We start from the raw sequence: 15,707 nt of genomic DNA, 5'->3' as shown, positions 1-15,707 counted from the left end.
TTCGACTCACCTCTAAATCTTCTATAATGTTTAGCCCAATACTTTATGTCCTATGAACTTTACATGTCATCATAATCCTGGTACTAGTGGTAAAGAATCTACCTGACAATGCGGGAGATGTAAGAGACCTGGGTTCAGTCTCTGGGTCAGGAAGATCCCCTGGAGAATGAAATGGCAACCCACTCTAGCATTCTTGCCTGGGAAAGCCCATGGACAGAGGAGACCGTCCATGGGTCACAAAGAGTCGGAGTACATGTGGCTGAGCACACACATACATACACGTGTGTGTTTTTAGTAGCTCAGTCATGTTCGAGTCTTTGTGACCCAATGGACTGTAGCCCACCAGGCTCCTCAGTCCATGGGATTTCCCAGGCAAGAATACTGGAGTGGGGTGCCAGTACCTGTTCATATCTGCTCCTATGTATATATGTGTGTATATACATGTATATGTGTATATATGTATGTACATATAGGTAAACAACATTATAGAAAGTCATGTAGGACCTTATGCCCTCATAAGAGGATAAAGAAAACTAAGGTTTTTCACTAGCTGCCACACAAATGGCAAGCATCCCAGACACATCTAGTTTGTAGGAATAGCCTAAACCCTTGTCCCTTCACAGAATGGTTATTGAAGAATGGATGAGTTACTCAAACTTAATCCCCTGATGGAGGAGATGTGGGGTAAAAATGGAGAGCTGTGCCTGAGAGACCCCCGCGTTCCGAAATAGGATCTGAGCAAACAGAGGAAGGGGAGGTCCATGAGCAGGAGTAAGGTCTTGGGCCAATATCATACTTTTAAATTTTATTTGGGATTCAGCTACCCATCAGAAAAAAATGCAAAACGCTGTTTTTTCCCCCACGCAGATGATGATCAATATTTTTCTAGAAAGAATCTAAAAATGAAACTAAAAAAGCCACAACATCAAATAGCTGATGATACACTTGGCTTGCACATCTGTGAGACAGGGCCATGCTTTTAAAAATACTGAATGCTTGGTTTCCAAGATAAAGAGGTAGCTTTGTGGCACTCTAAATTCCAGTTCTGTGAAAATAGAAAATTGTTGTTTTTCATATTTTGCCTACTAAAGCAATTACTTTAGCTATTTTTTTCTAGCTTTTGTCCTTCTAAAATAAACATGAGGCCCAAGAATACACATCTCTCCCAAGACTATTCTAATTCTGGTATATTTTTAGTTCTTTTCCTCTTATAATCAGGAAATGATAGATCACAAATGCATTTTTAATTGTTTTTTATTCCTATATGTCAGACATTATGCTAAGTGTTTATAGATATTTTGCCATTTAAAGCAAGCTAACAACTGCCCTTGTGTTCCTAGCAGCATTTTTTCTATTGCCAAGATATAGAAGCAATCTAAGAGTTCAGCAACAGACGGATGGATAGAGAAAATGTATATAAACGAAATGGAATACTATTCAGTCACAAAACAGAACAAAAATTTCCCATTTGCAGCAACTTGGGAGAGCATTATGCTAAGTGAAATAAATCAGACAGAAGAAGAAAAATACTAAATGATGTCACTTATATGTGGAATCTCAAAAACACAATCGACTAGTGAATATAACAAAAAAGAAGCAGACTCAGAAATACAGAGAAGAAACTAGTGGTTACCAGTGGGGAGAGGGAGGTACAAACTACGATTGTAAGAGAGGCTAATAGAATGTATTGTACAATATGGGGGTATAGCCAATATTTCATAACTGTAAATGGAGTGTAACCTTTAAAAACTGAATAAAATTTTTTAAAATTAAAAAGAAATGAACAATTCTGTGAGGTGGGTATTATTACCCTTATTTTAAAGTTTAGGTAGCTGAGCCATACAGAGTTTAGGTTCTGATACAAACTCCGATCAGCAGTAAAGACCAGGAGATTCCATATAACTCAAGGTGTCTGCATCGTCAAGCCCATGTTTTGGACCCCAGTACCATCCAGAAGCTCCCCGTGGGCTACTTACCAGGCAGAGGAGCAGCTACATCCTTCTTGTGCTCAGATGTCCGTGTCTAACTTAGATATTAGATTTAATGAAATTCCAAGGCAGAACTGCCCAAATTTTTTTACAACAATCCATAATAAGAATTAACTTTTAACATCTAATCATAGAACACACACAGTTTGAAACAATATTATTAGTACTGTATAACATGCTTTGATATATTTTATTCTGCTCTCAAATTTTAATAATTTTGGTCAGGTACCACTAGATTGTTATCATAATTCACTAATAGGCTATTACCTTTATTTTAAAATATGTAGCACTAGTACATAGACAGTTTATCTTACACAATTAATTACCTTTTTTGAAAAAACATATGTTTATTTTTGGCTGTGCTGGGTCTTTGTTGCTGTGCACAGGCTTTCTCTAGTTGCAGAGTGGGGGCTACTCTTTGGTTGTGCCGCCCGGCTTCTCACTGCAGTAGCTTCTCTTGTTGAGAAGCACAGGCTCTAGGCCTGTGGGCTTCTGTACTTGCAGCAGTCAGGTTCAGTAGCTGTGGCTCATAGCCTTAGTTGGCTGGTGACACATGGGATTGTCCTGGACCAGGGATGGAACCCATGTCCCCTGCTTTGCAATGTTGATTCTTAACCACTAACTAGACTACCAGGGACGGAGAAGGCAATGGCACCCCACTCCAGTACTCTTGCTTGGAAAATCCCATGGACGGAGGAGCCTGTTAGGCTGCAGTCCGTGGGATCGCTAAGAGTTGGACAGGACTGAGCGGCTTCACTTTCACTTTTCACTTTCACGCATTGGAGAAGGAAATGGCAACCCACTCCAGTGTTCTTGCCTGGAGAATCCCAGGGATGGGGGAGCCTGGTGGGCTGCCATCTATGGGGTCGCAGAGAGTCGGACACGACTGAAGTGACTTAGCATAGCATAGCATAGACTACCAGGGAAGTTCCACAATTACCTTTCTGAAGAGAGATTTATCATCGTAGACAAGTTATTTAATTTCTGAGTCTCGTGTTTCCTCATCTGCAAAATGAGAAGATTGGACCAGATTTGTGACTCTTAATCCTGACTGCACATCAGAAATGTTTAAGAGCTTTTATATACTTTTGTCCAGGTTTTTGCTCCCAGAATCTCTCATTTAATTGTTTTGGGGTGGGGGCCTGTGTACTGATTTTTGCTGTTATCTTATTTTTGTTTTTAACTCCCCAGGTTACACGAACTAGCCACCAATCTTAGAAATTACTGAATTAGATGATTGCTAAATTTTCTTCCAGCCAAAAATTTTAGACTATTTTGAGTGGTGAATGGGCCCACATCCAGCAGTTCTGTGTACATCAGGGTGGGGCCACACACTTTGTGCACTTTTAACAAGTACCTTAGTGATTCTGATGTAAGCCATCTCAGAAACACTGCTCTGAGTCATTGCCTCACCAACTGTTTGTTTCCTCAGTCTAGCACTTAACCCGGCCTGTGGCCGATTCTCTGAAATGTTTGCTAAGTGGCTGCCTCACCAAGCTGCCAGGCCACTCCACTGCCCTCTGCCAGCACCAGGGCTTCATGCCCATTTTCCTCTGTTCTTTGATCCCTTTTCTAACTTAGCTCAAGTAAGATCACATTCTCCTCTTTCTCCTATTCCAACCGTACTTACGTCTTTCAAAATTAAAAATACAGGAAATAAATTCAATATTTTGTATTAACCTATAATGATACTGAGCAGGGTTCTGGGGGGCTCTTGGGCACAAAGTGTTTCTGTGTGCCTCATTTATTTGATTACAGGAAACAGCCTTCATTCAGCCTCCCTGACCTTCCCTGAGTTTCAGTGAGCTGTTTCAAGCAGTTGTTAATTAGGGAAGGGAGGAGTTGCAAGACCAGGGAGAAACAAAGTGTCCAGGGCAGCCTTAGGGCAAGGTCCTCTTTCACCATGGGGATGACACACACTGCAATCTTTGAGCTAGTTTGCAGATACTGAAACCCCCTCCAGGTGGCAGAAGTTAACGATGAATGATGGTAGGCTGCCCACAATCATGTAGACCCCAGACCAGTTGGACCTGAAATTTGATGAAGCTGACTCCTACTTCAGTTCAGTTCAATTCAGTCACTTATTCGTGTCTGACTCTTGGCGACCCCACGGGCTGCAGCACACCAGGCTTCCCTGTGCATCACCAACTCCTGAAGCTTGCTCAAACTCATGTCTATCGAGTCGGTGATGCCATCCAACCATCTCATTCTCTGTCATCCCCTTCTCCTCCTGCCTTCAATCTTTCCCAGCATCAGGGTCTTTTCTAATGAGTCAGTTCTTCGCATCAGGTGGCCACAGTGTTGGCACTTACCTCATCACGAACTCATCAGAAGAATGTTCACGGTTTGATCACACCCTCTTTGAATAATTACTATAAAACTTCTATTTTAATATTGGGACCCATGGTTTTGAGGGCAGTATCCCACTGTGACCCTCTTTTCCTGCAAAGCAATAAAGCTATACTTTTCTGCTTCACCCAAAACTCTGCCTCTGAGATTTGATTTGGTACCGGTGTCCAGGGAAGCTGAGCTTTTGGCCTCAATTGGGGAAAGGAAGCTGAAAAAAATAGATATATATATGTATGTATAACTGAAACACTTCGCTGTATACCTGAAACTAGCACAGCATTTTAAATCAACTATACTTCAATTAAAAAAAAATACACTCAAACTAGGTTACTCATACCATGAAGGTGATTATACAGTGGTAGCTAAAATAATAGAATGAACTTGGACAGATCTTTAATTTTATCTAACATATATTTTTATAGTGTTAACTGTGTGTCAGTCGCAGCTGTAAGACTTTATAAATATTAACTTTGTTGAGGTACATACATAATCATCCTATGAGGTGCTACCATCCTTCTATATGACAGATTAGGACCCTAAATCCCACTCCATTTTTGTAGCACTGATACTTATTTTGAAGAGCATTATTTTTTATTTTAAATTATACAGACTTGAACATAGTATTTCAGTTAATATTTTATTTTTTAATTTTTATTGAAGTTTAGTTGATTTACAATGTTGTGTTAGTTTCAGATGTATAGCAAAGTTATTCAGTTATATACATAACTGAATATATATATCTATATATATTTTGTTGTTATTCAGTCACTAAGTGGTGTCTGACTCTTTGTGATCCCATGGACTGCAGCACACCAGGCTCCTCTGTCCTCCACTATCTCCTGGAGTTTGCTCATATTCATATCCATTGAGCTGGTAATGCTATCTAACAATCTTATCCTCTGCTGCCCCTTTCTCCTTTTGCCTTCAATCCTTCCCAGCATTAGAGTTTTTTCCAATGAGTGAGCTCTTTGCATCAGGTGGCCAAAGTATTGGAGCTCCAGCTTCAACAACAGTTCTTTCAAAGAATGTTCAGGGTTGATTTCTCTTAGGATTGACTGGTTTGTTATCCTTGCAGTCCAAGGCACTTTCGAGAGTCTTTTCCAGATTTTGATCAATTCTTCTGAGCAATATAATGCTATCAATATATATTAATCCTGAGAATACACACACACATATATATTCTTTTTCAGATTCTTTTCTGTTATAGGTTATTACAAGATACTGACTATAGTTCCCTGTAGTGTACAGCAGGTCCTTGTTGAATTTTATGTTTATTGCAGCAATGTGTTATCTCTTAATCCCAACTCTAAGTCTGTGAATCTGTTAATTCCAACCATAACTGTAAATTTGTTTTCTATGTCTGTAAGTCCATTTCTGTTTTGTAAATAAATTTATTTATACCATTTTAAAATTTTCATTAATTAAGTCTAATATGAGATATAAAATAAATTTAATTTGGGGAGTAGCCTGCTACAAGGAGATCTCCTATAGATAATGATTTAGCCTCTTCCACTATTGGAGGTTTTTAAGTGGAAACATGAAAATATAGTATTAAGGAATTATTTAATAAAGCATTCTTAATTCACCCAATAGTAATTTCCTTGAATAACTTTACAGAATATGACTTTTTAATCTAAATGTTTATCTCTAGTCATGAAAATTTAACATATTGTCCAACAAACATTTTTATTAACAAATATGTATTTGTCAATAAACTAATAGTGTATCATTTGCTAAGTTACATAGACAAGTGAACACCCTCACTCTGATGTGTAGTCATTTATTTATTGGTCAATTAAGTAAGATATAATACCAAAATGAAGATGACTTCACATGCAAAGGAGTTATTGTCCATTTATAACTAATGCGTTGGATAGGCTGTATAGTCTTATAAGCTAATCCCCAAACTTTGTCTCCCTTCCATCTGCAAAACCAGAACCACTTGTCTAGTGTTTGCAGCTTTATCTCCAGCTGGTCTATATTCTTGGTGGTGTTCTACCCTGAGCTCCTTTTCCAGGGTTGATAGTGGGGCTTTTATTGGGTTGTTTCAAATACCTGGCTTCCATCTAGAATCACATTTCAGATGATCAGTGTTACGGCTTTTCCTGTGTCTGAATCCTTGTCAACAGAGCTCTAGCTGATTGATGGAAGGTGGGGTGGGCAAAGGGGTCTGAGAATATAAAGTCCAGTTGTATCCATTATCATATCTTATGGTGACCAGGCTTTTCTGTAGGAAATGTATCTCAGAGTAAGCAGATAGCACCTGTGGATGGAGGAAATCTCTTCTTTACAAAAGAATGCTGAACTAAGAAATGTGTAAAGCAATGGTAAGATCAGAAAAGTCACTATTTTTCTACCCCTAATTAAATCTCCTTTTCATGTAAGAATCATCCATGTGTGCTAACACCATTTAGTGAAATGGTGTTAATAAATTCACCATTTAGTGAATTGATGAGGAACTGGAATATTGACTTTGTATTAATTCATTACCCACAAGACACTTGCTGGTTCCAAGTAGGAAAATATAACAATTTTCTGGCCATACCTCACAGCATGTATGATCTCAGTTCCCTAACCAAGCCCCCTGCATTGGAACCACAAAGTCTTATAACCATAAGACCGCCAGGGAAGTACCTGAAAAACAGAACTTTAAAATGAAGGCATCCGACCGTCACATTTTACTTGGTGCTCAATCTCAACATAGAATACTGGGAACCATCTTATATGTCCACTGCGGCTGTACAGTTTGAAGCTCACTGCCTTGTCTGTGAACTATTCTACCAAAAATATTTAACTTGTTGTCTAAATCAAGCCTTTGGATCTAACATTGACTTTATAGGAAACACAGGAGATAAAGTAAAAATTAAATGACATCACAAAGAAATCATTATTAGACTAGCTCAGTGGAAAATTCTACAGGACAAATATTTTCAATGAGTCAATACCATGAAAAAAAACAAAAGAAGGGAGTGTTTGGGTTCTCTTCTAGATTAAAAGAAATTCAGAGACATAATAACTAAAGCAATGTTTGATTCTTAGTGGGTCCCAATCTGAATAGCTATCTCAGTTCAGCTGCTGTAACCAAATTCAGGAGTTCCACCTTGCTTGCAGGGCATGTGTTCCAAGACCCCCAGTGGATATCTGAAAGTTTGGATAGTCCTGAACCCTATATATGCTATGTTTTTCTCTATACATACCTATGACAAAGTTTAAAAATTGTAAATTTACAAATTAGGCACAGTCAGATAATATCCAAATGGCTAGCATTATTCCTTTTGTACTTTGGGCCATTGTTAAGTAAAATAAGAGACACTTGAACACAAGTACTGCAACAGAGTGACAGTTGATCTGATAATCCAGACTGCTACTAAATGACCAATGGGCTGGATACACTGGACCAATGGATGACTCAGATCCTGGGTGGAGTAGAGCCAGGGGAGTTGGGGTTGGATGAGAAACTTCATCATGCTAATCAGAGGGATACACAATTTAAAACTTGATTTAAATCTTTAAAGACCTGCAGTGCCAGGTCTTAGCTGCAGCACATGGGATCTTAGCAATCTTTCTTGTGGCATGTGGGATCTAGTTACCTGACCAGGAATCAAACCTGGGTCCTCTGCATTGGGAGGATGGAATCTTAGCCACTGGACCACCAGAGAAGTCTCCCAAACATGTTTTTTAAAGATATGAAAATGGTCTGTGGTTAAATAAATCTTGGAAATCTATATTAAACACATTTAACCAAGTTTATTTCATACAGAACTACTCAGAGCCTCAAACACATTAAAAGCCATTTCACATGGGGTGACTACAGAATGAATTCTTTTGTTAAGCATCCGTGCCCACAGAATTCATGAGGAGTAGCGACCTCAAAGGGACATGTTTTAGAACATGTTTCTTTAAAGATTTATCAGTAAAGACTTGTGAAAAATTATATCTGTAAATTAAAAATGCAGTGATAAGGGCTTTCCTTAAAGTTGTGACATTGAGAATACTGTTTCTAGTTTATAGCAACACACATACAGGAATAGAAAAACAAGGGTAAATTCTTTCTCTGATATGATCTAAGGTTTCAAAACAACTCACCTTGAAGATCTGTGAACTGAAGTTTCCACAGATGGAGCTGCTGCTACGTATACCTCCGGAATCTAATACGAAAATTGCCTCAAGCTGTCAGGCAATGCAGGCGGTGGGAGGTGGGGAGGTGGATAGGGAGTGGGGTGGGTGGGCCAGTGGGCGTAAACAAGAGCTCTGTGGCTGACCAGGAACAACCAGGCTGATTATGATCTTACAGGAGGATATAAGGTTTCATTTGTTTTCAAATGCTGGGCCTTGCTTTGCTTATACTTATGGGAAAATAGAGTTATAGCTTTCAAGTTTTGGCTTTTGGTATAACGTATTACTTGGCTTAAAACTCAACATTCAGAAAACTAAGATCATGGCATCTGGACCCATCACTTCATGGCAAGTAGATGGGGAAACAGTGATTTTATTTTTGGGGGCTCCAAAATCACTGCAGATGGTGATTGCAGCCATGAAATTAAAAGATGCTTACTCCTTGGAAGGAAAGTTATGACCAACCTAGATAGCATATTCAAAAGCAGAGACATTACTCTGCCAACAAAGGTCCGTCTAGTCAAAGCTATGGTTTTTCCAGTGGTCATGTATGGATGTGAGAGTTGGACTGTGAAGAAGGCTGAGCGGCGAAGAACTGATGCTTTTGAACTGTGGTGTTGGAGAAGACTCTTGAGAGTCCCTTGGACTGCAAGGAGATCCAAGCAGTCCATTCTGAAGGAGATCAGCCCTGGGATTTCTTTGGAAGGACTTATGCTAAAGCTGAAACTCCAGTACTTTGGCCACCTCATGCGAAGAGTTGACTCATTGGAAAAGACTCTGATGCTGGGAGGGATTGGGGGCAGGAGGAGAAGGGGACGACAGAGGATAAGATGGCTGGATGGCATCACCGACTCGATGGACATGAGTTTGAGTGAACTCCAGGAGTTGGTGATGGACAGGAAGGCCTGGCGTGCTGCGATTCATGGGGTTGCAAAGAGTCAGACATGACTGAACGAATGAACTGAACTGAACTGATACCTTATTATAGAAGATTGTGAGAAATACGCTGCATGGATCTTAATTTCATCGTTAAAATTCCTATTTTTTTCCCCAGAAAACTTGAGACAAGAGTCAAATATAAAAAGCTGTCATCTCTTGAGGCTAAAGATTTGGCCAAATGCACCCTAAATTCTAAATCCTAACAATAGAGCAATAATTTCTCTCATAAATGTTGAATAATTTGGCTCTTTTGACCAGACAATAGCTTGATTGCATTGCACTGCATTTCTTGACTTAAAGAGTAAGAGGACAATAGCAAAAAATAGGCAAAGAAAAAAGCTCTAGGCTGGAAGATAAGGCAGAGGTATGTATGAAATTAACTGCAAGCGCCCACTGAAGGCGCCCTCAGGCTCTAACTCCCAGTGGGGGTAGGGAAGTCCCAGGGGTGTTAGCTTTCCAGATGACTTAGGTAAAGTTATGGGAGAGTTCCATAGAAAAGGAATCAAATACATCCTCAATTCTGATTTAATCACATTATTGCTTAAGAATACAATATGAAGTCATTGTATTCTTGAACATTTAACTAAACATGCTTGAACACCTTTGTCAGGTACACTAGCAGCCACTGGGAATTCAACAGGTGAACAAGGCTCCTGCAGAAGCTAACAAGCAGCCACTGAAGCCCCTGAGTGGGGAGCAAAACTAAGGAAATAGAGTGTGTTATGATGGTCCCAATAGCACTTTTAGATTAAATGGTCATGGAAGACCTCTTAGGAGATGACTTGGAAGGTGTAGGTGGAAGAATGAAGAGTTAGATATCCAAAGAACTAGGGGGTAGAGGATGTAGAACATTCCAGGCAAGTGCAAAGACCCAAGTTATAGAAGAGCTTGACATGCTATATAAACAGAAATAAGTCCTGTGTGGTTGACAGTGTAAAGAACAATGAGAGTTCTAGAAGATAATGCTTCAGGGACAAACAGAAGCCTGATCATGTAGGACAGCACAAGATACAGTAAGGACTTTACTCTGGGATAATGGATTTGGACTTCTGAGCTCCAGAACTGGGAGGGAATAAATATGTGTTGTTTTCAGCCACCATCTTTGTCATATTTGTTACAGCAGCCATAGGAAATACAGGTGGGAAGAAAATTGAGTTTACCTGTACTCTCAAACGTCTAAGAGAAACAGGACTGTTAAGTGATTGATGTCATTTAATTCATAACATAGTAGATTCATCACTGAGTCAGTGTTGTGGTGCTCAGCATTGTGTATCTAAGAACTCATTCTCCTTGATTCATGAGGCATGATCAGATTAAGGAGGGTGAAAACATATTAATTCACAAAAGAGATACAAACCACACCACCAACTCACTGGCTTATTTATGGAAGCAGAAATACTAAATGCATCAGCTTACTCAGATCAGCAGCTAAGTGCTGCTTGACTTTGCTTGGGAGTTGTAAAGCCAGAATGACAACAATGAGCTCATTTTATTGCCTAAAGTTACCAAATCTCATAGCCTGATGCACTCATCTCTATGGGATGAGAACATTTACACTGGTCAGATGAATCCACTCTCTCCTGACTATGTTGGTACATTCTGACAAATTCTGGCTGGTAGGCAGTACCTTTGTAAAGTCCTCAAAGTCCTTCTGAGTGCATCACAAGGATAATGTCAATTTACATCATCTTCTCAGGTAGTCTCACCAGGAAGTGAGTCTCACCAGGAAGTCTCACTTCATCTTTCACTCACTGATTCTTTCAAGAAATAGTATTCAGATCTTACTAAATGCCAGATACTTCACTAGGATTTCAGACACAAAGTAAGCTAAAAGCCCTATTTTTTCAGAAATCTTATTTCAGTGGATTAGGAGTTTCTATATATTTCTTCTGTAAATAGCAGGTCTCACTCATGTCTTAAGATTTCATGAACTCCATTTTTGCAGAATAATGTTTCCTTACCCTCATGGTCAAATTTAGGGATGATCCAACTGAGGACCTATAAAGCAGTCAAGTCAATTCAATGAAAAATTCTACAATCTGGACAATTTTAGTTATGTCCTATTTTGATCATTTTATCTAAGTATTAATATTTCACTATCTAGAGTGAAACTCTCAATCTCAATAATTTTTACATTCCTACAAAACAGAGGAGAGTTGTGGCCACCTGTGCAATTTGCAAGAAAGGGATTTGTACAATGGGTGGTGCCTTGCAGCTCCTAGTTTTACTCTATGATACATTGCCATTGAGTGCAACTTAAGTTTTCTCAAGTCCCAAACTAAAGACTATTAAAGAAATCATAAAGTCACAACCATGCCATCCACTCTCGTTTGCATACAAAAATTACTTGTACATCTAGCCAATAAATCTCTGGTTATGGAACTATAGGGGTTTTTTATCATCTCTTCCATGAAAACCATGTTTGGTAAACTTCCCTTCTTGGTTTGTTGTGGTATAAATCAAGTTTGAAAGTTAATATAAACTGGAAACTAGTATAAACTACAAAGGACTAGTGGATAAGTGGTTTTTCTGGGTGACCTACAAGAAGTCACTCAGCTCCTGGCCTCAGTTTCCTTGTTTGTAAATGTTAAATTTTATGTCTTTAGTTTTCTCAGTTCTATGATTCCATGATTTTTTGAGAATCTCTGGTAAATAGCACCACAAAAAGTTAAAAGTTATTTCATTTCTTTATAAGGAATCAGATCCATTTTATGGAAACCCTTTGGTGAAATTCCATTTTGAGTAGTTTTGAGGCCATGACCATACAGTAGATATTGTCCCTGCTGTTATGAAGTGTTCAAGAGAAGGGAGAGGCATCATTAAATACACTCAGGAAATCCACAATGACGTTTATGAAACAACTTTTTAATTTCAATTGTATATTTACAAAAAGACAGAGAATAAGCAGCGGGAAGGCAGGAATGATGCCTGGTCACCTCCCACCTGAGGGTGCAGAAAGGGGCCATGGACAACATGTATGTGTCAGACTGATCTTCCCTGCCATTATTGATAAGAGCAATGGACAAAAGGCTTCAGTGAAGGAGGTCAGTCTATTTGGGAAGAGGCAGACGATCTGTTCAGTCCATGTGCCTGAGGAGGAAGAAGGCCCAAGTCAGCCTATTGAGGCCTTGGCTCTTTATAGGCTGAGGCCCTTCTCTTGGAAGTTTTAGGCCGCCTTCTCCAGGGCATGTAGGGGTCAGGGGGATGATACCTGGGAAAACCCCTATGGACCTCAGGGACCCGTTGCTGATAACAGGGTGGAGGGAAGCGGGGCATAGGCGGCTGGGGACCATACTGAAAGTCACCTTGGACGGCAAATTCTGTTTGGGTAGATGGGGGGACATCTGAATGTAAATAGTTTAAGGAGAATTGATCTGACTGGAAAGGATGGTCTGAAGAAAAACAGGTTTCCTGGGGACAGAATGGGAATGGGGGCATCACCTGGTGTAAGGGGATGGGATGACGTTGTGGGGACAAGAGCGGAAACAGGGGTGGGCAAGGAGGCGTGGGGAGCAGGGGTTGGCGCCCTGGGAGAGGCAAAGGTCTGGGCAGAGGGCAGGCCGGCTGATCTCCGCAGACCAGGGGCTGCCTCTCAAGCCTCCGGCCAGGTCGTCTTCTCCCAGTGCCATCCGTGATCCACGTGTCCACTGGGTCCCGCTGGGGCAGCTCTACCCCCCAGGCGTCGGCCACGTGGGCCAGCAGGAGCTGGGAGAGGTGGCGGTGTGCGTACTGGTTCCAGTGCACTCCGTCCGTCTGCAGGTACTTTCCTGTGTGGCGGCGGAAGTGGAAGTGCAAGTCCAGCACATCGAAGCCGTGCTTTTGGGCCTCGGCAGAGCTGTAGAAATTGGCTTCGATCACACTGATTTTCACGGAGGAGGAGGTGAACTGGACCTCGGGCGGGACGAAGCGGCTTGTGATTTTGTCGCCCACGGGCATGGCCGTGTTCCACACCAGGAGGCACGACTCGGACAGCACCTGGCGGAGGCGCCCAAACAATCTCTCCAGGTTCCGCCGGTAACTAGGCCAGAAGTCCTTCCCGTACCTGGTGATGTCCCAGAGGCACGAGTTCATGATGACCAGGTCCGGGTGATGCTCGCTGGACTGCAGCTCCTCCAGGACGTCCTCCAGGTAGTCGGAGTACACGCGCGTCAGGAAGTAGAAGCGCACCAGGTGCTGGCCGGAGCAGAACTGGCGCACCTCGCGGTAGTGCGTGCCGTTGTGCATGTGGCCCTGCTGGCCCCCATGCACCAGCTCATCCTGCTCGAAAGTGTGCTCCCCCTTGGCCTTGAGCTGGCTGAGTGTGAGCAGGCAGTCCTTCTGCAGCAGGAGCACCAGATCCTTGTACACAGCCCTCTGGACCGAGTCCCCCAGGATAACCACGAACTTGTTGTGGAGCAGCTGCCGCACTTCGGAGGTCAGTAGATGGACCATGACGTCTGCACCGCCTAGCTCTTTTCTTTCACTCAGCGGGTCTGCGGAAGGCTAGGACAGAAGGAGAGAACGCATGGGAGGGACCCACCTCGCGCAGGACAGGACGCAGGAAGGTACAGTAAGGTGGGCCCGCCCTGTGACTGGGCTGGAACTCTGGCCTGGGGCGTCTGAAGGGCGGGGCGTCACTACCCTTAGCCCGGAGAGAGGGGAGCCTGGAGCCAGAAGCCCTAGTTGGCCCAGAGGAAGTTTCTGCCTGAGACTTGACTTTGAATACCCAGGAAACCCAAGTTCCATGGCCAGGAAGGGCCCCCGCCCTCCCCAGCTGGAGGTGCATCACCCGGTGCCTGGACGCAACTCGGATGCCTGACAAGTGAAGAATGGTTAGGCAAACTTTGCAGAGGTTAAATAAGGAGGATTATGATTAAGCAAGAACACGGAGTGTCATATACTGTTAGCTGAGCAAGTTACATACCATATATGTGGCCATATCACTGAAATGGTGTAAAATAGCCATGCATACTAAGTTGCCTCCCACCAGGCTTCTCTGCCCATGGGATTCCCTAGGCAAGAATACTGGAGTAGGTTGCCATTTCCTTCTCCAATAGATATGCATAAAATGCATAAAAGAAAGAAAATACACAAAACCAGCTTTAAATAGGATAGTAGGATCATGGGGGCCTTGCTCCCCGCGTCCTCTTTTTTGTAATATACTTTACATAGTCTTAAAATCAATTTTAATAAGAACTTAATGTTTCTTATAAATGGAACTTGTAAAAAATAAAATTATAATTCACAAGTGCTTCAGCTGCAATATTCTTTGTTTTTCATTTGAAGGAAATTGACTTTGGCATAAGAAATATATTGAGCTAAAGACCAATGAGAATCAATAGAAGAGTTCTCTGTCCTCCCCTCATGTATCTAAAAGCAAGATATAAGTTTTCTGAGGAAGGTCACCCTTCCCCCACCAAGGAGAGAAGCGTCAAGAAAGAAGAAGACAAGGAACTGTCAATACAAAGATGAGTCTGCATAAACAAACCTTACTAAAATAGCCGTTATTTCCCATTAGGAACCCCTTACATCCCCTTCTCCACACTTTATTATCCTTGAAACACAATTCCCTTTGTTCTCTGTTAAAATGGTAATATAAGCTCAAGTCTACCTAGTTCTTTGAGTTCCATTACTTTTCTGTGAACTGTTGTGCACACAGATATTAATTTAAAAACTATATGCCTTTTCTGTTTATCTATGGTAATTTTATTCACAGGGCCCCAGATACTAACTCTAAGAGTATAGAGAAAAAGTTTTTTCTTCCCCAGAACACTGAATAAGCTGTTAAAAGTTGTGAAACTCATCTTCAGAACTTCAGATTGAGTTTATTTCAAGCTGCCATTTACAGCCATATCCACTAATGAATAAACGCTGGAAACACACTAAAATACTACTAAGTCTCACATGGGGAGGAACATGGCATGCCCTTCACACACTTACAAAGAAGCTGTTAAAATCTGCTGTGGTTTGATATTTGTAGGCTATCATGCATTAGTAAAAATTTTAATAGGTGTGGTGGATAGCTATTAATAAATTACACATTTGGTTTTTAAAAGCTATACTATTTGTGGTTTTAAATGAGTATGAGCCCAAAAATAAAAACATGAAGATGGGTAGAATACAAAAGTGTTCCCCTAAGAGAACAGTTAGAAATATTGGCTTATTTGAATCTTCATTCAAAAACATCTGCTATCAAATAAAAAACTTAAAACCAGGATTTTGCTCATTGTAGTACAACAAAATTAAACATAATTAAACTCCAAATCCCACTGGGGCTCAGGCATATTCTCTAGTTTATATTCACTTATTCATCCACCTCACACTAGTTTATCTTCA

General features: G+C 41.1%; 1 protein-coding gene across 10 annotated transcripts in view; it reads right to left on the bottom strand.

Annotated features, from left to right (window-relative positions):
- The window catches only part of PCED1B (PC-esterase domain containing 1B), a 259,218-nt gene that overhangs the window by 97,798 nt on the left and 145,713 nt on the right, over positions 1–15,707 (bottom strand). For 4 of the 10 annotated variants that reach the window (XM_044941670.2, XM_006053607.4, XM_006053606.4 and 1 more), the window contains one exon: positions 12,237–13,874. The exons of the other annotated variants lie outside the window; for them this stretch is intronic. In XM_044941670.2, coding sequence (XP_044797605.1) covers positions 12,510–13,823 — 1,314 coding nt within the window. In that variant the 5' untranslated portion in view covers positions 13,824–13,874 and the 3' untranslated portion in view covers positions 12,237–12,509. Of the gene's footprint in view, positions 1–12,236; positions 13,875–15,707 lie in introns of those variants that run through there. 10 annotated transcript variants of the gene reach the window in all.

Source organism: Bubalus bubalis, chromosome 4, assembly GCF_019923935.1.
Source record: "Bubalus bubalis isolate 160015118507 breed Murrah chromosome 4, NDDB_SH_1, whole genome shotgun sequence".
NCBI classification, from domain to species: domain Eukaryota; kingdom Metazoa; phylum Chordata; class Mammalia; order Artiodactyla; family Bovidae; genus Bubalus; species Bubalus bubalis.
Note: the sequence above shows the minus strand (reverse complement) of the source record. Positions and strands in the feature narration are given on the sequence as shown.